The sequence below is a fragment of the Sceloporus undulatus genome, chromosome 6 (genome assembly GCF_019175285.1).
Source record: "Sceloporus undulatus isolate JIND9_A2432 ecotype Alabama chromosome 6, SceUnd_v1.1, whole genome shotgun sequence".
Classification (NCBI taxonomy): Eukaryota; Metazoa; Chordata; class Lepidosauria; order Squamata; family Phrynosomatidae; genus Sceloporus; species Sceloporus undulatus.
The window spans coordinates 124206999-124230429 of NC_056527.1; the positions used below are offsets into that span (position 1 = coordinate 124206999).

Consider the following 23431-nt stretch of genomic DNA (forward strand, 5'->3'; position numbering starts at 1 on the left):
GTAACAAACTCTGGGAAATTCTGTGCTGGGGCGACAGCATGTGCGCCCACAGAAAGGGCTCTGAGCGCCACCTCTGGCACTCATGCCATAGGTTCGCCACCACTGTTCTAAACCAACCAACCAACCAACCAACCATTCCCATCTTCAAGAATTGTGAGAATATCAATATTGTGTCAAATGCTGTGAATTAAAGGAATCACATGGGCTGCCTATTTGCTAGCAGGACACCTTCAAAATCTCACTCTTAATGCACAAAGCCTTGAACAACTCAGGGAGAGGTTACCTGAGATATCAACTCTCCTTTTATTGACTTGTTAGACGACTGCTTTCACCAGAGCAATTTATATGAGTGACAGCATCACATAGATACTCATGTAGTAGTGCCCTGAAAACAAATATTTCCAATTGTTGGCTATGCCCTTTGGATTGCTGGTCCTTGGACCCTAAGCGCAACTTACTGTGACAGGTTTCTGACATCTTCTGACAGCATATTGGTTGACTCAGGTGTTTTCCCAATTAACAACGTTGAATCCTATTGTTACTGATTTTTTAAATTGTTCTTTTAGTATGTTTTATATTATATGCCCCAGTTTAGAGATGATTTTCCATCATAAGCAGTATTTTAAAATGAAATATTTACATCTGCAACAGAAAAACCAGAAAGGAGGAAAAAACCAAGGTCAAATGCTGCTCTGTTTTTATTGCTGCAATGCATTGAAGGTATTTAGGTTAAGAGGAGCAGAGTGGGGAGAGAAACACACCACGTCTAGGAAGTATTACTGTAGGCTTGGGTTAGAAAGGATAACATGCAAAGAAGCACTAGAAAGAAATAAAGATCGGAAGCTTATTGCCACTGGGATGCATAAAGCAAGTGTCCTTATTGTTACCAGTGAATAGGTATAGGTCTGATCAAGTCTCAGTACTTTCAAGGCAGGAGCGATATTGGACAGGAGGGGAAATGTGCGAAGGAGCACTTAAAACCTTATCAGAATTGTGCAATGTTTGCAAATGCTTGCAGTTATTGGATACAGATAACTTTCTTTTGCACCCATTTACTCCATGATATTCAAGATCCACATAAGAGGATTCTTTACTAATGCCAAGAATCAGTCTAAACAGGACTGATTTAACACCGTTTAACCAAAAGAGGAACAGATGGAATTGGCTTCTTTTTGGGAGTCGGAGTTTCAATCTCTCGGATTTTCTTTTTAAAGGCCAGTCACACAAATTGGCTTACTGGTAAATTTACAGAGTTACCATTTTGAGAGGAAACTCCCTCCGGAAATCCTAGCTCCAAGGAACTGGAGAGGTCTCTGTGATCACGACAGGCTTGTTGCAAAGGAATCTATGGGGATTATTAATCTGTTGGTGTCTTTGCATGCAAGGTAATATGAAAAGCATCACTGAGGTCATGTAAAGAAGAGGTCATATAGAGTTAGGGATGTCTACAGAGCCCTCTCCATGTCAAAGTGAAGGTTAGCTGGAAGAAGGTTGGACTTAAAAGACTATAAATCACACCTCAGCAAAGCCCCTGGAACTGGTAAGCATGCACACTCTTCAGCTCCAAAGGGAAAAAAAATGCAAGTCAAAGCATTTCAAAAGCAAGGGGAAATCTCATTTTCACTGCTCCTTCTCACGGTAATTCTTAGTGATGAACTGCGTTGAAGCCACAGGTCTTCCAAGATCAAACCGATCCACAAAGTCCTCCATGTCCCAAGAACCTGGAAAGGGAGAAGAAGTGCTGAAATCCTGGCTCTTGGAAATGGTATGGCCTACCATTCTGTAACTTGGCCTTAACATTGCATTTGATGGTTGCAAACATGGTTTAAACCCAGCTCTGTCCCAATCATCTGTTGAATAGGGATTGGGGCCATGAATGAACCTTTCCTATGCTTCCATGACTGGAGCTCAACTGAGAAGAAATGTTCCCTGGAAGGAAAGATGGACAGAGTGTCTAAACTAAAATTCAGAAGGTGTCTTTCTTATTTAGCTTGCCATTTCCACACACTCTCCTCTAAAAATCAGAATTTTCTACTCTCCCATTGTATATATAAATGGGACAAACCAAAGTTTAAAAAACAAAATAAGCTGCTGCTGGGACAAGCATCTGATGGAAATGGAATTGTACCATATCGACTGTACCCCTGGGTTTGAGAATGTGTACATTGTGTGTAATATTGCACCTAGTCCCAGAGAGATTGCTTTGACAGTCATAGATCTGAATGGAAAAGCTCAAGGGCTTCATGCTGCAATGGATATTTTCCTGGTAAGAGGAATCATGGAACGAGTGTCAGAAAAGCAGGGGAGGGTTACAAATGTAGAGAGGGACTTCTTAGTAAAGTAAGAGTGAAATGATGGTGATGATGATGGTGATGATGATGATATTTATTTATATCCTGCTTCCCCCAAAAAATTGGGACTGAAAGTGGCCCACAATTTAAAAGAATAATACATTTAAAAACATACGAAATGAAAGCATGAAAATAGAATTAAACTATTTAGATTATTAAAACAATGCACATTCAGGAACCCAACACCTTCTTGTTGAACTCCAGTTATGATTCTTCTACTACTTACTCCATGGATTTGGTCAAGCAGACATGGTCCAAGCCTTCTTCAATTCTTCAGCTGTATAGATCTCCAACTGTATAGATCTCCAACTCTATAGCTCTCCAACTCTATAGATTCTCCAACCTCCAAACTGTAGGAGGAACTGAAGAAGGCTTGGACCATGACTGCTTGACCAAATCCATGGAGTAAGTAGTAGAAGAAGCCATAACTGGAGTGAGAAGACTGGGTCCATTGGCTGAGATGGATGAGTCTTTACTTCAAAGGATGTAGAGAAGAGACAAAGGTTTGGCAGGTACCTGCACATAGTTTTGATCCAACACTACCTGCCGTTGACCCACCCATGCAATACCTTGTCGCTGGGCCAGAAACACTGCTTACCTTATCTAAATGCGGATCTCAGTGGTTTAATAAACACAACAAACCGACCCTGCAGCTTTTGCAAAACAGTGAGCTTAGTGCAGTTGCATCATTATATGCCTCCAAGGCAATGAATGGGTCCAGTGCTGAACAAAGGAGAATGCAGCAGAGTTCAACTGCCTTCACTTTCCTGGCATCCAGTGAAGGAAGAACCAGCCAAGGCAAGCTTAAACATGCCTCCTGGCCCCTGGTGACTCAGTGTCAAAGAGCACAGAAATGGCGGTTCTATGCGCTGCTGTTTTGCTACTGTTCAAGACAAAAAAGTCCCTGCTCTATAATGAGCTTCACTTCCCTCGCTTTCTGTATGACGTTGTCAGACTTGGACTGACTTACCCAACCGTGTTATTTATTTATTGATGAATTTAGTACTTTATTTACTGATTATTTATTTCAACCATATTCCTCAGCACTGAGGCTCAAGGTAGCTTAGAAAACCTAAAAACAGATACAGAGAAAAGCATGCAAGAAAATGCATCCAAAAAGTTAAATACAATTATGCAAGCAATAGGAAAACATAGATTTTTGTGGGTTTTTTGGGCTAAGTGGCCATGTCCTAGAAGAGTTTATTCTTGATGTTATGCCAGCATTTGTGGCTGGCATCTTCAGAGATGCTTTTTATGAAGAAGCCAGCCACAGATGTTGGCGAAATGTCAGGAGTAAACTCTTCTAGAACATGGCCACATAGCCCCAAAAACCCACAAAAATCTATGGATGCCAGCCATGAAAGCCTTTGACTTCACAATAGGAAATCAATTTAAAACAGATCTATTAAAGGTCAAATAAAATATAGAAAGAGTACAGTATGCTGAGAGCCAGTGTGGTGTAGTGGTTTGAGTGTTGGACTATGACTCTGGAGACTAGGATTCAAGTCTAGTGTGGTCTGGTAGTTTTAGCATTGGAATCTGACTCTGCAGACAAGGGTTCGAATCACAGCTCAGCCATGGAAACCCACTGGGTGACTTTGGGCAAGTCACACTCTCTCAACCTCAAAGGATGGCAATGGCAACCCCCTGTAGAAAAAGCCGTATGATAGTCTTAGGGTCACCATAAACTGTAAACAACTAGACGGCACTCAACATAACATCATCATCATCAACAACAACACAGCATGATCCTTCAGCTGAGTGCTATGGGACTGTATAGGTCATGATCAACCCTTCGGATTTTGTCTAGAAACAGAGCAATAGTCTGTAGAGCTTTCATAACAGAGGAATTTTGTTTGTCCGAATGAGTATTTGTCAAGAGTCTGGCTTCATTTCTTTGCACCAGGTGATGTTTCCCAACATTCATCCAAGCCAGCTCCATTCACAGTGAACTATAGTCATCCACATGGGATGCAACATAAGGCATGTGTCACTGTGGTCAGATCAGACATCCGCATGAATAGATGCAGCTGGTGCATTAGTTTTAACTCTCCAAATGTATGTACTTCTATTCACTGCTGAAGTCTGCATGCCCAGGCTGAACGCAGCAGTACAGTGGGCCCTTGGTATCTGCTGAAGTTTGGTTCCAGGACCCCCCCCCCCGTGGATACAAAATCTGTGGATGATCAAGTTGCATTAGATACAATGGCTGAGTAAAATGGCGTCTTTATATAACATGGGAAAAATCAAGGTTTGCCTAGTAGAATTTATATATAAAGTATTTTCAAGCTGTGGATGCTTGTTTCCGTGGATAAGAAATTAGAAAACAGATGTGGATTTGGGTAAAAGCAGCTTTATCTGGTGGTGGCAAACGCTGCCTCAGCTGGAGAGCACAGATGCATGATACCATGTCAATTGACACTAAGAAAGCACTGGACTTCTTGCGTCTACTCACAGGTTGGCTGCTACAACTATGGCAAGCCTATGCGCTTCCCAGTACACTTAGCTATCATGGTCTGTTTAATGGAAATGGCAGGAGCAGATGTTTGTTGTACATTTTCAGCTCCTCAAAGTGAACGAGAGTCCAGATAAGTACGAAACCCCATGATATAATACTGCCGGAAATGAGCTCCAGCCATGGGCCAAGGCAAGTGTGAAGTCCCTCATTGTTCTGAGGCAGAATAGATTTCGGCCCTTCTGACCCACTGCGGCTCATTCTTCCTCTTTCCCTCCATCTCTTCTTGGTTGTCAAAATGTTCTGGTGAGTCACTCGCAGCACAGATTAGAGAATGAGTTGGCCATTTCGCATCTAAGCAATAAGGACTGTTAACACATTCACAACAGGAGATTTTAAAAGGAAGCTCTTCTGAAAGGAGATGGGGAAGGGAAAAGGGCAAGAGTTCATTGGATTCCCACTTCATCCGGCAAAACGGATTTAATGGGTGGGCAAGGAAGGCAGGAAAACTCTGCTCTCATTCCTAGTTTTTAAAAAATGATATAAGATCAAACATTTAAAGGAATAAAATCTCAGGAAAGCCCCTTATGAACATTAATGCAACCATTGTGTTAATTCATAGATGTCTTATTCGTCCTGATTTAACTCCTTCCTTCCATCACCACCAACTCTCCAAAACATATAACTGTATATTGTACTGATTGTATTTTGTGTTATGTATCATTTTAATTATGTAATCCTGCCTCGATCCACGGGAGAGGCGGGAAATATAAATACACATCAACATCATCATCATCATCATCATCATTAGACCATATGGAGTCATGCCTCACTCCATCCTATAATCTTTGCTTGATAGAAGAACTACCTAGTCGCTGAGATACGCTTAACATTTTTAAAGGCGTATGGATGTGCAGTCGTTCAAATTCTCTGTTTAATAATTCTTGCCAACAGACAACAATTTAACCTTACCAAGCATGCTGGCACAACAGACTAATGAACAGACACACATACTGCATAGTAGTACAGAACTTTGCTAGCCACGGTATGCTGGATATTGGCCTGGCTATTGATAGAAGAGCTCACACAATCAGACTCATATTTTGTCCTGGTATCAGCAGAGTTTGTGTGTTATAATTCATCTACCTTATCACTGTTTTCCTCCCCTGGGTGATAGAGGTCCTGAAGCTTTTCTGCCAAGATTAATGATGTCCCACCAGGAGTAGGCGGGAATCCTTTTTGCCATTAACAATACCTAGAGTTTCATGTACTTTTGATTATGTTGCTGAGCACACTCATGTTGCCGTCCCATTCGCTTCACTTGAAGAGGAGGCCAGTCAGTTAGGCAGCAAGTCTCCACCAAATCCTCTTGAACATTTCCACCAAATCCTCTTGAACATTTCTTTTTAAAAGTCTCTATTCTTTAAACAGGACAGCAGGAATATTGGGTGCGTGCAAGGTATGACTTGGAAAGTCCGATAGGACCAAGGATGGCATGAGTTTTAGAAACGATAGCTGCTTTTTACATACAAACCTAAGAAGAGCTATGTTGGACCAAACCAAAGGACTATGTAGTTCAACATTCGGTTCACCTTGTGATCTATCAGCTGGCTTATGACATACATATTGCCTCTTAAATACTCGAGATAAATTTTTATTCAATCAATCAATCAATCAATCAATCGCTTTTATAGTACATGAGCATAGGTCATCACAGAAAAGTATAGGAACGGTACAAAGATAATAAATAAATGGCACATTAATTTGAGCATGACTTTAAAACCATCGGGATCTAGCATTCACTGAATAAAATTTGAGTTTTAAACATCTGTGATAAATCGACAGATAGATAGATAAATAGTTGTTTAATCTTATCCAGTTAGAATCTGATCTGATCTCGACCGATTTTGTTCCCCATTTTACTGCAAATTGTTTTTAATGTTAGTTTAGGGTGGGAGGGAGATAAGGGAATTGGGATTTGACATGTCTTGTTACCTTTTTATCTATTGTTATTTGTGCTTGATTTTTTTATTGTTCTGTTTGCTGTTACCCGCCTCGATCCAATACAGGGAGAGGCAGATTATTATTATTATTATTATTATTATTATTATTATTATTTCTCAGTCTCCCTTATAATGAGAACGGTGCTATAGTCCTTCTTGGCACTGTGTGCACATTTTGACTGAAAACCACACTTTCAAGCCAAATATCTCGAAAGTAATAAATCTGTGCCATGTTGAAAAGATCAAAAGCATGCGGAAAATCTGCACCGTTTCACAGTCAGACTTTAGGTAAGCCTTTAAAAAGCATACCATGTAAACTGACCAGTCCTAATCTGTCCCAGTATAACCTCTGGACTGACTCACAACTATACCACCAATTTTAATTTGACAAAGAATTGGGGTGCTGACTCTGCCCTAGCCTTTCGAAGGCCTATGACATTTAGCACCGGGAAGATAAAGCGATCGCATCTTTTCATCCCTTCGCTTATCAATGGATGTCAGATAATCTTCTCATTTCCTTTGCTTTGTTCTCAGCCGCCGACGGTGTCTGCTCACATTATTTAAGAAATGCACACCAATGTGCACAGATGCACCCCTCCAGAAAAAATACCCGCAACGCTAACATGGCTCCCTTGTGCAACAAGGGCCTATCAAAGATGATCGCTGCAATTAATTTCTTTGTCTTCACATCCTCAAGTGTCTCTTTCCTCCTTCCGTTCCCCACTGATTTTAACAAAAGTATCTTAATAAAGGCCAACGTGGGCCATAATTGAGTGCCCTCTTCTGGGCAATTGAAACTTAGAATGGGGAATCCCCGTTTCATCCGGCATTAAGACATCCGGTCTCTGTTTTGTCAAATGGAGATTCCTAGACTTTGCAGTAGTAGGCTTTAAAATAGTATTATAAATGGGAACAGAAAACTTTGCTTGAATGTTACTTTCTTGGTGGCTAAAATATTTTAGGATGCAATATAGTAATTATGGAAATGCAAACCTAAATGATTTATAGAGAGCGGTGACTAGAGTCAAAAGTACTATCCCATGCAACAAAACCATGCCAAAATTAACAGGACTTTACATGCAGAACAACATGTAATATTTGCAGCCAAAGCACATATGGAATGCAATTTGCATCTCCCTTATCCAGGATCCCGAAATCCAAAATACTCCAAAAACCAAAACGGAGACAGTGATGCCTTTGCTTTCTGGCACAGTCTATAGGTATAAGATATACATACATGAAATACATAAATGAGTTTTGTTTTTAGACTTGGATCCTATCTCCTAGATATCTCATCCTGTATCTATATGCAAATACCGGTATTCCAAAATCCACAATGAATAAACAATGTAAAATCCAAAATCCAAAACACTTCTGGTCCCCAGCATTTTGGATAAGGGAGACTCAACCTGTACTTCACTCTGAGTTCCTATACTATGAATAAGCAAGCAAGGGCTAGTCTATATGTTTAAAATACTCGTCATTCCAGTCAAATAGAATGGGATCCAGCCACATGGGATTCACTTTCTGAGAATCCCATACATTTTGCAGAACTCTTCTCACCAAAAAACTCCTTAAATTCTTATTTTTTTATTATTATTATTAAATTCTTTGCATTTTTTACCAGAGTGTCTGCAAAAATGCACACTATCGTTCATGCTGCCATGTATCTGCTTTGTATGCATATGGATGGCTCTGTATTTTCAGCAGGATATGGGTGAATAGATGCGAACAGATGTGCATTTGCACAGGAAAGTGAAGACAATCATCAATGCAAACGTGAGAAAGCGCATACCAATTCACACAGTACACTTACGTAGAGAGTAGCTCCAAGTTTGATTTGGCGAGACTAAAATTGATTATTGGTCCACACGTTGCTATGCAAGAGCTATCCTCCCTCTCTTAAATCCAGAACGACAGTTTCTAAATCCTTATCAGCCTTTGGTTTTTCCCTCCCCAACAATACGCTTGACATGCAACTGTTCCTCAATAAAAGATAACATGAGAACTCTTTGACCGCAATTTCTTCCCCAGCTAGCATAAAAGAAGTGCGGATTTCAATTTGCTTCATCTTCTCGGTTAGTCTCCAAAGCGACTTTCCGCATGCAGTTTTCTATATGATCGCATACAGCTTGCAGTGGGAGGCACTTTGATTAGGTATCCCACCCATCTTGCAATTCTGACAGCACCGAACAGATGGAATATATTGGGGATTCATGTTTATTCAACAGAAACACAGGGGTCTATTGAATCAACATAAATATGAGGTTAAAAATGACAGGAAGGATCTAGTGTAAAGTAAGATCAGACGGAATATGCGAAGCTAAGGTTGCCAGCTTGACTCCCACTTTGTTCGTGGGTCTCAGTATCAACTCACAAGCAACGGATGATTTCATTTGCCAATTACGGGCCGCAGAATCCTCCAACTGTAATTCCTGGTCTTTTTTGATCTTTCTGATGACAGCAGAAAAGCCAGCCTAAGATATTTTTTATCTATCTGCTGCCTTTGTTGGCGTAGAAACAATAGACAATAATGTAGGGCAAAATGCTCCTCTACGGATTGAGCGGTGTGTGAATCATATGAAATCCAAGGGATCGGCCATATGGTGGATGATCAGGTCATTTAGAAAAACAACAAACTCTCATAAATGTACCCTGCGAATCTGGCAGAAATAACATTGAAAATAGCTGTATGATTCAGCAATCAAATAAAGAAGAAGCTATAAATAATCTTCCATCAAGCGTTTCAGAAGCAGAGTTTCTCTGGTGAGGGTCAGCCTACCAAGGTAGTTGATTGAAGCTCATAATGGCAATAAAACCCTAAATCCAATTGGAAATTACATTGATTCAGCTGGTATACTTTGGTTGGGACTGGATTTAGTCCAATGCCATTTCATAATTCTAAGCAGAGTTAAAATCTACAGTTCCAAAGCTCAATAATACACAGAATTTAAATAGTGGTTAGCTGGGCATGAATGCACACGTGTGTTTTCTCTCCTGACTTCTTCTCTTTGGCGAATGCCTTGCTGAAGCCAAGAAGCCATTTCTAAGTAACTCTTCCATCCTTTTCAAATGAACCATTGAACCCCATGCTATAGCAATGACCAATGTAGTTAGGTGCACCAAAGCCATTCATTTCAGTGCTACTTCAGCAGACTCTGCGGTATTGCATCCCTCTGTAGCCATAGACTTACAGCAACTGTCCTAATATTTTGTTTGCCATGTGCCTTCAAGTCATCTCCAACTTATGGCGACCCAGAGGCAAAACCTATCATGGAGTTTTCTTGGGAGGATTTGTTCAGAGGAGGTTTACTATTGCCTTCCCCTGAGGCTGAGAGAGTGTGACTTGGCCATTGAGTTTCATGGTGAAGTAAGGAATTGAACCCTGGTCTCCAGAGTCATAGTCCAACGCTGAAACCTCCACGCCATGCTGGCTTGCAACTGATCTTTATTCACTTCTGTCTTAGTCCAAGTCAATTAACTTATAAATTGGCTTTTTTTGGTGAGACTTGTCAGAGTTTCAAAAAGATTTTTTTTGGGGGAGGGGGAATATGTGACCCTGTTTGGAGACTTCTGCTCTGGCTGTTTGCTTTAATTTATATACTAACCTGATCCACATACACCCTGATTTTTTGGGGGGTGTGTGCTAAGCCCCTGCAACTCCTATTGAAGTAATAAGATCATTTCTCTGCATGTAGCCTTTTATCTGATCAGGAGCTGTCTAGGGTAGAACGCTCTTTGATTTAAGGCATCTTGACTCTGTTCATCACCGAGACTCAGGTGATCAGTACCTTTCCGAATGAGGACATAAATGGAGGCGATACTGCGTGACGCGCCGTGCTCCAGCATGCCACCAGCACCACTGCAAAACAATTTCTCCACATATTCTTGCCCATATTACAATAAAGTGGAGCGTGCTTAGAGCGAACTGCCTCCATAGTGTAAGTGGCCAATTATCTTAAAGACTAACAACTCAGCGAAAGTTTCCTGATCCATCTAGGAGAAAATAAGGGAATGTCATGAACAGCTGAGTTTAGCTGGCAAGGAACTGGGAGGGCAAAATACATAATTAACAAAACAATTGCAGCATAATTACAGGACACTGTTGGGCAGCATGGGTCTCAAGCTTTCCTCTTCATTAATTAGAGTAGAGCCAGGATTAATATATTATTTAATTAGTTGCAAAGCGTCAGCGTTTCATTCATGTCTGAAAGGCAAGAGTGACTGGGACATGCAAAATGTACTCAGCATTTCCGCAACAGATTTGGCGAACGTAGTGCCTAATATAGGCCTGAGTAATGAACAGTAATGATCATAATCAAAAGCAAACTGCAGATCCAGATTCATATTGAGTGTGTGGCCCAGTTACTCCGGCCAAATGAAACCTTTATATTCAACTCACACCTGTCACTCAGCGACTGCACAAATTTTGAGGATCCATTGCTATCTAGTTTTTATTTTCTTATTTTTCAGCTGTAGTTGAAAAAGGGATGTTTTGTGTCACCTCGAAATTATATACAGGATACTTCGTACCTTTTGAGTTACACTAAAATTTGAAGGTGAGGCTAACAGAAACATAGGATGAGTGTACTGATAAGACTAGTACTTTTTTCTTCCGCTTATACTAGAACTTGGAGTCATTTGACGAAATTGACTGGCACTAGGTTTGTGAGAAGGAAAAGGAATTTTGGACACCATTTATAATTAATGTATAAAATACAGAGGCACAGGTCAGGGGTGTCATTAGGGGTGTCATTAGGAATGTATAGGGAGTGTGTCCCACACCAGGTGACACTCGAAAGGGGAGTAAGCTATTTATTATTTCTTTCACAATTTTCTTTAAAAACATCACATCATACCAAATATTCACTTTAACCACATGTAAATACATTTAGGGTGTGCATACGATAGCTTTGCATTGGCTATTATCTATGGCCAAATGCCCAAGTCCCCAGTCTTACTTCCAATACGCTGTTCAGTGCACAACATGGGTTTTCAATATAAGTGGCAGCAAATGCTGTGGCAGTTCATTTCTGTCCACAGTGTTCATTCACAAAATCCCAGTATTCATATAGACTAAAGCTGGGCTTGCTAGGAACCTTTTACTGTTAGATCACCCATAGCCTGGATCCTGTTCACAAACCCCTTGAAGAATCCTTCTCCCAGTTTCTCCCACATCTTCTTAAAACTGGTGAGTCTCTTCCTTTAACCCATCCAGGGACGTAGGCAAGGGGGGGTTCTTGGGGTCTGGACCCCCCCTTCCATTAGAAAAATGAATGGTGTGTGCTGCTGCACCGATGCACCCAAGCCTCATTATAATGGTGGCACTTAGTCTGCCCCCCCTTCCTAAAATCCTAGCTACGTCCCTGACCCATCTCTGAAATAATTTATGTCTGTGGGTTGCTGGAGCAAGTTTTTTGCACTGGTGGTCCTGATGTTATAGGATTGCTCCCATAGATTAATGTGTTCTACACCTGCAGGCATTCAATTCTGCTCTTAAAGTCTCCTGTTTCAACAAGTCCTCTGTTTACATTAATGCACTTCACCTGCTTTGAAGTTTGCTTATTTTAGCATTATTTATACTGGTGAGATTCTGTTTCAGCTGAATTTGTTTTTATGATGACTCCTGGCATATGGATGGGAATAGGACACAGAGACAGGCTGCCCCTCGGTTATGTCATGCTGGGTGATGAGAAATTGTTGTTGTTGTTGTGTGCCTTCAAGTCATTTCCAACTTATGGTCCTCTGAGGCTGAGAGAGTATGACTTACCCAAGGTCGATCTGAGATTCAATCCTTGGTGTCTCCAGAGTCATAGTCCAGCACTCAAACCACTAGACCAGATTGGTTCTGTGATAAGAAATACTGTCTTATCATAGAGATGGAAGAGACTCCAAGGATCATCTAATCCAATCCCCTGCCATGCAGGAACGTGCAACTAAAGCATCAAGAGATGGTTATTCAACCAAGGACTTCCAAAGAAGGAAAGCGCACCATCCTCTGAGACAATCCATTGCCCTGTCAAATTTACCACCAAGAAGCTCCTCTTAATGCGTGGGAAGAATATTTATCAATTTATTTATTGTACAATATTTATACTCTACCTTCAGCCAAAAAAGCCTCCCAGGGCAGCTTATGAATCATTAAATTTACAGTTCCGGGCCTGCAGGCTTACAATCTAAATATGGCATGACACATAAGGAAAAAGGGAATGGCAATGGAAAAAGGGATTAAGACCAGCAGAGGATAGCTGTTCTTCTCTCTGATAGAGGCCAGAGAAATGGGAGTTTCTAGCTACTGGGCCATAGCACAATGGAGCTATGTTTGGCTGCTCTTTTCTCATCTTTGGCCAGAGCAATGGTAGTTGGATCATGGAGGAAGGCCCGCACACCATTTGTTGGGCCAAGATATGATGGATCTGTGACTGACTGCTCTTTTCCTTCTAAGAGGGGATTTAATCACTATTTGGACTCCCCTGTGCAAGCAAAGTGATGCTCAAAGTTCTACAACAAAGACTTCAACCATATACAAAGTCCGAAATGCCAGGTTCTGGTTCCAAGCTGTGCTCTGGAACAGAAGAGGCACTAGAGATGATATTGCAAACATATGTTGGATAATGAAGTGCACCAAAGAATTTCAGAAGAAAATCAGGTGGTGCTTTATGGATCACACACCTAAACCCAGCTAATGTGGAAGGCCCACTGTAACACATAAAGTCTGGAACACAATTAGGCAAAAAAAATAGACAGCGTTGTTTGGCATGTTGCTCCAAACTTTACTTTCTTATGCTTCCAAAGGGCTTGGACTTCTTACACGTAGCGAGAGAAAACTGGAAAATGGCAATCAGAAGAAGGGATTTCCGCAGCTGTTACAAGTCGCACAACTAGGTAGCAAGCAAATCTTGCCAAAACTCCCTCTTCCACACAACCATTAAGTTTACCAGAGCCAGCTCCGGTTTTGACTCTGGCAACCCTAGACTGGTGACTAATGCCTTTTGTTGCACATTGTTTTGCACCTGTTGTTTCTCTGTCTCCACAACCTGATCTCATGTGAGGCTGGTGCTTCTTGGGTGCTGAAGTGTCACCATGGGTGAGGCACCCACATTCCTCTCTCTCTCCTTTCATCTCGCTCCTCATAGTCTTCTTGCGCAAAAGTTCTCAGTGCGCTGCTTTGCTCTGGGAGCCTAGCTGTCCCTCTGTGCCGGAGACGTGCCTGGCTCAGCAGAGCTGTTATTTTATGAGCATTGTTTCAAGACGGTTTGTGCAATCCCAATTGCCAAATCTCATTATTCATGATTTTTATCTCATTGCCTGATATGCATAATAACTCTTAAGGTGTCACTGATGAAACTCCAGAAGCTCTTGGATGTACCAGCAAGGACTTGTTCTCACTTTCACAGTCTCTGAGACCCTTCCTCACTTTCACATCCCCTGTTTCAATTTGGACGTTGTCTTTCCAACCTAACACTCTTTCTCCACCTTTGTTTAACCTGGTTTGCAGTGACTGGTCATCTGGATTAGTTTGCCAAAGCAGCCATATTATTAACAATCCAGTATCTTCATTGAAGAACACAGTTTGACACTGCTTCAACTATCATGGCTCAATGCAATAGTATCCTGGGATCTATAGTTTTCTGAGATATTTAGCCTTCTCTGTCAGAGAGCTCTGGTGCCACAACAAACTACACATCCCAGGATTCCATGACAGTTAAAGCAGTGTAAAACATCATCAATTCTGCTATGTACATGCAGCCTAGGGTAGTGTTTGCAAAGTCCAGACCTTTGAGATGCTTATTTCAGACTGCAAAAGAAGACAAGAAGATGTGGAATTGAGGCCCGCACATGTAAATAAAGGGCTGAGACAGCAATCCAAATCCAGTTTTGTTGTTGTTGTGTGCCTTCAAGTCATTTTTGACTTATGGCAACCCTAAGGTGACCCTGTCATGGGATTTTCTTGGCAAGCTTTGCTCAGAGGAGGTTTGCCATTGCTTTCCCCTAAGGCTGAGAGAGTGTGACTTGCCCAAAGTCACCCAGTGAGTTTTATGGCTGACCTGGGAACCTTATTCTAGTCTGCAGAGTTATAGTCCAACACTGAACCCAAAGCACCATGTTAGCTGCATCTTACCTGGACATAAGTTCACTGAATTTACTTTTGAATTGGCATATATAAGATTGAATTTTGAGTTGCTTTTCTCATTTATCTGAAATCTCTTGAAACAAAGCAGAATCTCCCATCGAACTGAGATTATGAGATGTAGCTTCCCTTGCTGAAATAATTCTTTAGTTGACTTCAGTGAAGCAACTTTAATTTAATAAAGTACGTTGAAATTAAATACTATTGTCAAAACCGCAGCATGTCATTGCATATTGAATAAAATGTGATCTAACCTATTATTTACATCCCCATTCTTTGATTAGTAAGTAATCCAGTTGACGTAAGAAAGGATAATGTTAAGAGCATGGCCAAGCCTTTTTCCAAAGCACATCACTCTCCATAGTAGTGACTCTACCAAGCACTTCTCGCTCTACAAACACCTTTGGAGGAATGAGAACAAACGAAAAGACCAGCCTTAAGCCTGTATTTTGTCAACCAGCTTGAAAGTTAATATGAAAAAGAGCAAAAGGGAACAGAAAAGGAAAAAGCACAGGGTGAAAGCCAGGATCAGGTTGCTCCTCTTGATTCCACAGTCTCATTGGGGCAAAGCTATAATTTGCAATCATTTGCAATTTGCAACACAAGACTTCTCCTTGTGTTGAAATACAGAACCGGCTTTCTTTTGGGAGGAAGAAGTAACATTTACCCATCACTTCAGACCTTCTCGGGAGGTCTTTTTAAGGGAACGTCAGGCTTTTTTGTGTTTCAAAGTGACTTTAAAAACAATAAAAAGTAACATGTTAATCACAGTCATAACATGTTATTAATATATTATTAACTGCAATAACAATTAATAACAAGTTCCATAGGATGGAGTCACAGTACTTAAAGTGGTGTCAGACTGCGTCATTTCTGCAGTGCAAATGCATCCAAGGACAGCGAAATGAATAGGAGGGGAGCAATACACTAATGTTCTTCCTGCAACTAGTGTCTAAAATGAACAATTTTGTGCCCCAAGTGGACAATTTCTTACCTCTAGTTGAACGCTCTTCTGGACTCAAAGCTATGGGTTCATTTGGCTGTTCATAAAGAAAAAACTGGTAGCGGTGGTAACCAGTTTGAGATGGTGGTGTGGGTCGGTGGTAATCTGGATACAGGAAATAAAACCATTATGTTCATAGCATGTACTGCATTTATTCTTTTACATCAGTGTTCCCTCCTTAATGCTTCACCATATTCATTTTGTAACATGAATCAACCAAAGTTATTCCTTTCCTGGTTCTTGAAAACCCTCATATTTTTTAAATATATCTATGTCAGGAACTATATTGACCGCTCCGTTCTGAATTTTCCTGGTGCTTACTTGGGTCATTTCCCCATGCTGTTGTTGTTGTGTGCCTCCAAGTCATTTCCGACTTATGGTGAACCTATCCTGGGGTTTTCTTGGCAAGATTGGCTCAAAAGAGGTTTGCCATTGCCTTCCATTGAGGCTGAGAGTGTGTGACTTGCCCAAGGTCGCCCAGTGGGTTTCATGGCCAAGCAGGAATCGAACCCTGGTCTCCAGAGTCATAGTCCGACTCTTAAACCACTGCTATCCCAGATGGATCTGTGGCTGTGTCCTCTCATTCCCTTGTGCCCTTTCACAAGTTTTCTCTGTGTTTTAACTCCAAATTGCTCCACGTCAGATTAGTATATTTCATCAGACTTTAAGAACAGATTAATCCCTCCCTCCAGGTTGGGGCCAAACCTTCAGTCTCTATTCAGAGAGAGAGCTTAAGATGTCATTAGGACCCTGTTATGGCTCTTAAATGGGCTGGAATGAGGTGAGAAGCAGATGGAGACTGGTGATAAATCTCACATTTCCCTACAGAACACATGGTTTGTATATATAAACTCCAAACACCTTCTTCCACTCTTCCCGACATTCCCTGTTGTCTCCTCTGGTGGCTGGCTCTTTGCCATCAGCTCACAAGCATGCTCTTGTTTCTCCTTCTTTTGGAAAAGCCTCCCTTTCACTTCGCCTGTTTTTCCCAGACTCAGGCTTAGATGAGTGCCTTCTCTCCCCAAACTCCACCTTGACTTACCTCCCTTAACCCATCTCTCAATGGAGGACATCCAAAGCCCAGAGCCTTCCCTAAGGGATTCGTTGAGACTTATTCTGGTTTCTGTCTCTTTCTCATTACCAGATGCACACAATAGTGTGCAACATTCAGCAGCCCTTCCCCAAATAAAGCATTTTCTGCTTCAGAGTCTTCCTTGGGTATGCTGATAGTCATCTGTTGTGACTCTTTTAAACCATAGGTTCTCCTTTTTGTTTCAGTTACATCTGATTCTGACAGTTGCATCACTCTCTCTCTCAAATAGCAGGAGTGTGGGTACCACATTAAACTCTCTCTGCAAGGAATATGTGACTACCATGTTTGTTGTTGTTGTTGTTGTGTGCTTTCAAATCATTTCTGACTTATGGCAACCCTCAGGTGAACCTATCACAGGGTTTTCTTGGTGAGATTTGTGCAGATTTGCCATTACCTTCCTCCAAGGCCGAGAGAGTGTGACTTGCTCAAGGTCAATCAGTGGGTTGCTTTGGCTGAGCGACATGGTCTTCCCTGTGTCCTAGTCCAACGCTCAGACCACTGCACCACACTGTACTGCTTGATTATAAAAGGAAACAAGTCTTCCCTTCAAAATCCTCTTGACCAAAATGTAATGCTGTATGTTCACGAAATACTTGGTGGATGCATGATGGTAACACATTTGATCATGACTTGAAGTCCTCCCCAAAAGGATGTCAGTGACAAAGTACTGCATTCTCTGAAAATGCTCCTAAATTTTACCTTTGACATCTACAGATCATATCAAAATCCATTATTTTGGACCCCAAACCTGCCCTCGACTTATACATGAGGCTGACTTATAGTCGACTGTATATGGCATTTCTTACTTCCCAGACTCAAACATTTCTAAACATCCAGCTATTTTGGCTTCCACATGTTTTATCCAGCGCATCATGCATAGGCTGTATTGGATGCTCAGCAGGTGGAAACTGCATTTGATTCCCGAATTGCTCAGAATGACTTAAAAGACTTAAATCAACATTAAATGAGTAAATCAGGTGAAAAGACTTAAATCAACCCCAGTGTCTGGTGACAAAGAGACTAGTACCAAGAAGAGCTGTTATGTACTATGCACATGATCCCTAGCCACTTGCATCCTCAATTTTGGCTTGAAGGGCATTTCAGATTGGATTCAAGGAAAAGGGATGTGATGTGAAGGAACCGGAAAGGCTAACATTCGTCCACAGCCTAATCAAATCAAGAAGGGAAAATTAATCTCCCATCGAACAACAACACTTTGGATTGCTATAAAACATTTAACGCAAATGACCTTAATTCACAGTTGATGCATTTTCTTGTGTCCCTTTGGGGCAAATAAGTTTAGCTTTCTGCCCACTTGGGCCCAGTCTTGAAAATCTACACACTGGCTCTGAATGACAAGATGAAGTAGTTTGTGCCACGAGGAAATATTTTTATGTGGGATAGTCTAAAGAACGAAGGAACGAACAAAGAACACAAGATGTTTCCACTTTGTTGCCTTAGAAGCTAGAGATGTCCTGTAAGGACTAGGATTTTCCTGGACTGCGTTGGAAAACTGAATTTGTAAAAGTATTCCTTGCTCAGTTTGCTTTAGAAAGTCCAAGAAGAATGCAAAGGCGTCATCTGACGAAGTGGACTTGAGTCCAAGAAAGATGATGTTGGAAATGTTCTTTTCCTTAGTTAGTCTCAAAGGTGATGGAAGACTCTTTTCCATCTTGTTACACTAAAAAAAGGGTCCAGGGAAATTTTGACTAGCGCTGTCTTACCTGATAATATATGGCCTTCCAGGTTCCCATTCTTCAGGTCAGCACCCTAAAACGAGATAGTCATTTTATTGATTTATATCTATTCGAAACAATTATATATTGCTTAAAAAGGATCTGCAATTAGCGGCATGCAATACCCAAATAAGAATGATTGAACATCAAACTCAACATTAAAATATTTAGCAAAGGAACCAATAGCATATTCAGTCAGGAAAAATTAGTCTGTGAAAACTTAGGTGAAAACTTGGGTGGGATTTTTTTCTTTTCGTAGCATGTGTCTGAAATTCACAATTATTGTTCATGCGTTAATTCCAGCTTCATTGCGTGCGACCACAATTTTAAAAGACAACAACCCTGAGAAACATCCGAGGATGGCAATGGCAAACCCAAACTGAAGATGCTGGCCAATAATAATAATAATTATTATTATTTATTTATATCCCGCTTTTCTGTCACCAAACAATCAAAGCGGCTTACATCTAAAACTAGTCCAGTACACAATATGTTGTATATACAATATCCCCATATCCCTCCTAAAAATGAATTAAACATGGTACAATTAAAATCAGTCTATTACAAACAAATAATAAACATGGTAATCAAAATAATAATCAAAATGGCTGAAAACCCTGATAGGCTTGCCTTAGGGCCACCCTAAGTCAGAAATGGCCTGAAGGCACACAACAACAACAGCAACAACAAATAACTTTTGACAAACAACCTTTCATTCGAAGAAAATAATAACTACTTTTCAGTTCCAGTTACAAAACCATAACATCAGGTGCAAACAGTTAAATTACCTCTGAGGTCTTGTTTGCTCATAGCAAGAGAAGTTTCTGAAAGTTTACCTAGCTTCGTTTAACTTTATTTTTCACCCCCAAAATACATCCACCTGGTGCATTGTTTTGTGTCTAATCCAAACAGGCAAGATGGGAAGGGCAACTGTGCCGGTGGGAGCCGCATTTTGCTTGCTAATTTATATTTAAAGTGTAATTGTCTTGTACATGGCAGCTTGGCACGCTGTCGAGTTCCTTTGACTCGCAGGATGTGCTGTCACTGTAGCGGAGAGGGACTGACAGACGGATCAGCCGGACCTGTTATCAGGGCAACAGGTTGCTACAGGGCTACAAAAGCTTGCTCTAAAAGCCCTGTCACCATTGTGTGCCCAGGAATTCAGGCAGTGGCTAATTAATATCTTTGGAATGGCAAAAAGGTCACTGCGGTTCCAGAAGCACATAGGCTGGCACACACAGACAGCAGGTACAATGCCCAAAAGATGCCGGCAAGCCTAAGAAGGCAAAGTAGCATTTTTCCCCTCCTGAAATGTATTGTTGTGGAGTGTTCATCAAGAAAGTTCCAGCCGTGCCAATGCCAGCCCAGGGCACTTCATACATGATGCTAAAAAAGTGCATTTGACTTCTCTTATCATTTTAGTGTCACTTGTGAATGCTGTTAACACAGAGGAGAATGCAAGAGAAGTGTTAAATGTACCCAAATGTAGCCTTTATGTTTGCAACAGGTACTGAATTAACCCCCCCAACCAAAACATTTTCCCATTTGATTTGGGGATCATGTAGACCCCAATGAAGTTAAAATATCAATCATATACTGTATTTCATATATTAAGGAGTACTGGTAATATGAGAGACAGTGTTGTAGTGGTTTGTCATTTGTAGTGGGGAATTCTGAGAGTTGTAGTCTCCAAAGTGTATTAGTGCGACTGGGCATCTGGGCCAGATTTCATAGTTTCTAGGTTAAAGGATTCAAAGATTATAGCCATGTTAGTCTGTAGAACCAGTATGTAGAGAGATCTTGAAGCACCCATTGAGACTAACCAAAGAAAGAAGTTGGCAGCATGACCTTTCAAAGACTGAAGTCTACTTCCTCAGATGCATCTGACCCAAACAATTGCATATTTGAAATAAACCCATAGGAAGGCTGTTTTTCCAATTCTTCATGGGAATGATACCTAACATTTTAATGTTGGCCCTGGCTTCCCCAAATTCTGTTCAAAAAACAACAAAAGCCACTTCTGTTTTCTAATTCAGATCTTAGTCACTGCACCTGCTATTAGGATTTTCAGGTAACCTGGTATGCCTTCAGCCAGAGCCATATGATTCGTAACTGGGCTCATGGCAAAGATCAGTAGCCTATTAGTCTTTGTATTAACATTAAAGCTGCAGTTCTGCACATACGTACCAGGAACAATACCATACTTAAAAATAACAAGACCTTTTAACTTCTGAAGACTTGTACAGGATTGCACTATAAATCTCTTTATAGACTCCAGCAAGGAAACTAAGGGAACCATTTGCAATTCCTTCACTCAGCAGACAGGTCCCTTCCTCTTTTGGAAAGATAGGGTCCTGGCTATGGCACGGTGTGTTTCCTCATTCCACTGCAATTACCAATTGCAAACTGGCCGCTCACCGCGGAGGTTTCTAGCCCCTTCTTGCTGACTCCATCTGACCTTGCCAGAGCATGGGTCAGCAGTACATTTCTGTGAGTGCAAGGAGAGATGATTTAATCTTTTCATTCACTTCTTCCTATTTATCAGGGGGAATAAATCACTTTCCCTTCCTTGCCATGGGGAAAGGGTGCTGGGAAATGGAGCTGGGATTCCCATCTCTGTCTGGAATTCGTTTCATCGGAAAATAATTTTGTGTCATTTGGGAGCAGTCTCGTTTTCATGAATGAGCTGATGAACATCTGAGTACAATTGTGAACAGTGTAATCGTAACCAGCATCCTAATAAAACAGTATTTCTGTTTATTTTTTCAAAGGCAAATGGATAATGCACACTAGCTGTTCCCTGAAAGCATTAAAGCCTCCTGCTCCGGCCCATGTTTATGGATGTTGATTTAATGCTCCACTTTCAACATGTGTTCCCCAAACGGATAAAGAAACATCAGAGCTAATGGGCCTCTAAGATGTTAACTGTCCTGATGTCCTTTGGGGAGGTGAGAGGCAGAGTGTCCAGAAAGAAGAGATGTATTGGAATTAAGGTGTTGGAAAATCAGGATGAATCAAGAGTGCTGATGATACCATGGATGGTCAAGAAGACCAACAAATGGGTCCTCAAGGAGATCAAGCCTAAACTCTCTCTGGAAGCGAAGACAATGAAACTGAGGCTGTCATACTTTGGCCATGAGAAGTCTTGAATTATTGGAAAATACAATGATTGTAGAAAAGGTGGTGATAGAAAGAGAGGAAGAGCACATTCCAGATGGTTAGATTCAATCAAAGAGGACACAGGCCTGAGCCTGTAGGACCTAAGCATGGGGTCTTGGAGATGTCTCATCCACAGGGTTGCCATGAGTTGGGGGCCAACACGAGGGTAGTTAACAACAACAACAATAAGAACAACAACAACAACATCCATTGCCAATGGTTTCCAGAGATGTTATAGTTCAGAATACTATGACCACAAGGAAGTATGTTCTAAAAGTTTTGTTCACAGCCAAGGCTGCATCTCTGAGAATTGTCTTTTTGGCTGAATTCAGCTGTCATCATACTTAAGGATTTCTGGTGCTTTATGGCATCTAGAGAACCTTGCATACATTGTTTTGGTTGTTCTTATCACAACCCTGATTCATATTACTAACCATAAGAGAATGAGGGTGGGTAGGTTGAAGCCGTGCTCTTCACGGTTCCTCCATTGCGTCTATATTCCAAGGTATAATTACAATGGAATGTGTTGCCTTGAAATCAGTGAGACTTCTGAGGAACTATGGTTTGGGTTTTTCTATATGGTGATGTGTTCCACAGATCTACAGCATGCTGGGAACAGATAATTTTATTTGCTTCCATTGCACAACCCCAACTTTTCTAAACTGAGAAGTCCTACACCATTTAACTTTCCCTTGAGAGTTATCTTCAACCCAATACATTTTGTTGTCATGTGGATTAGAATTAGAAAATATATTTCAAAATATGGGATGTTGTCTTAAAATAAAGGACACCTGGCAAGTGTAGTGCAGAAACAGCGCAAAAATAACAAAATGCAGTTTGTAAGCTGTTTGCATTTTACACCCACACGGCAGTGTACTTACTCTCTGTTTACTCACTGAAAACTAGCAACAAAAACGTATTCCTGAAAAGGTGCCAAAAGGTGATACAATGGCTTGTTCTGGATGTGCAACCCTTTTGGAAATCTGGATTTTGGGAACATGGATGATGAATACTCTGAACACTAACATGACGTTTTATGTTTTGCTTGGCCCATAGGCATCTTTAAATAGACATTTCTAAACATGAGTCCTAAGCATGGTTGATTGAAAGGTGTTTTTTGTTTATATTTCCTACCCAAATATATTCAAGTGTCCCCAAGCAACCAGAGAGCATTTTCCAAAATCTCTTGCAGCCTTGTTAAAGATTATGTGGCACGCAGGTAGTTGCCCTGCTGGGTTCTTTTTCATTGTGCCACCCCTTGGCACTACCCAGTTTAGTTGTATAAATGGGATTATTCGCACCCTGAGATCAGTTTTAGAAGCCTGCACAGGGTCTTATAAGCTATTATCACTTATCTCATGCACAGCTTTATGTTCATGGTGCTCCTACAAATCTATTAAGCATGCCTGTCCAATGACAACCAATGTGGTGTAGTAGTTTGAACATTTGACTATAACTCTGGAGACCCGGATTCAAATCCCTGCTTGGCCATGAAAAGCC

General features: G+C 41.0%; 1 protein-coding gene across 4 annotated transcripts in view; it reads right to left on the reverse strand.

Annotated features, from left to right (window-relative positions):
* Positions 1 to 680: 680 nt before the first annotated feature.
* The window catches only part of PEBP4 (phosphatidylethanolamine binding protein 4), a 159534-nt gene continuing 136783 nt past the window's right edge, over positions 681 to 23431 (reverse strand). For all 4 annotated transcript variants that reach the window (XM_042472683.1, XM_042472686.1, XM_042472684.1 and 1 more), the window contains exons 5-7: positions 18761 to 18806; positions 15935 to 16048; positions 681 to 1721 (exon numbers count right to left, since the gene is read on the reverse strand). In XM_042472683.1, coding sequence (XP_042328617.1) covers positions 1621 to 1721; positions 15935 to 16048; positions 18761 to 18806 — 261 coding nt within the window. In that variant the 3' untranslated portion in view covers positions 681 to 1620. The remainder of the gene's footprint in view (positions 1722 to 15934; positions 16049 to 18760; positions 18807 to 23431) is intronic.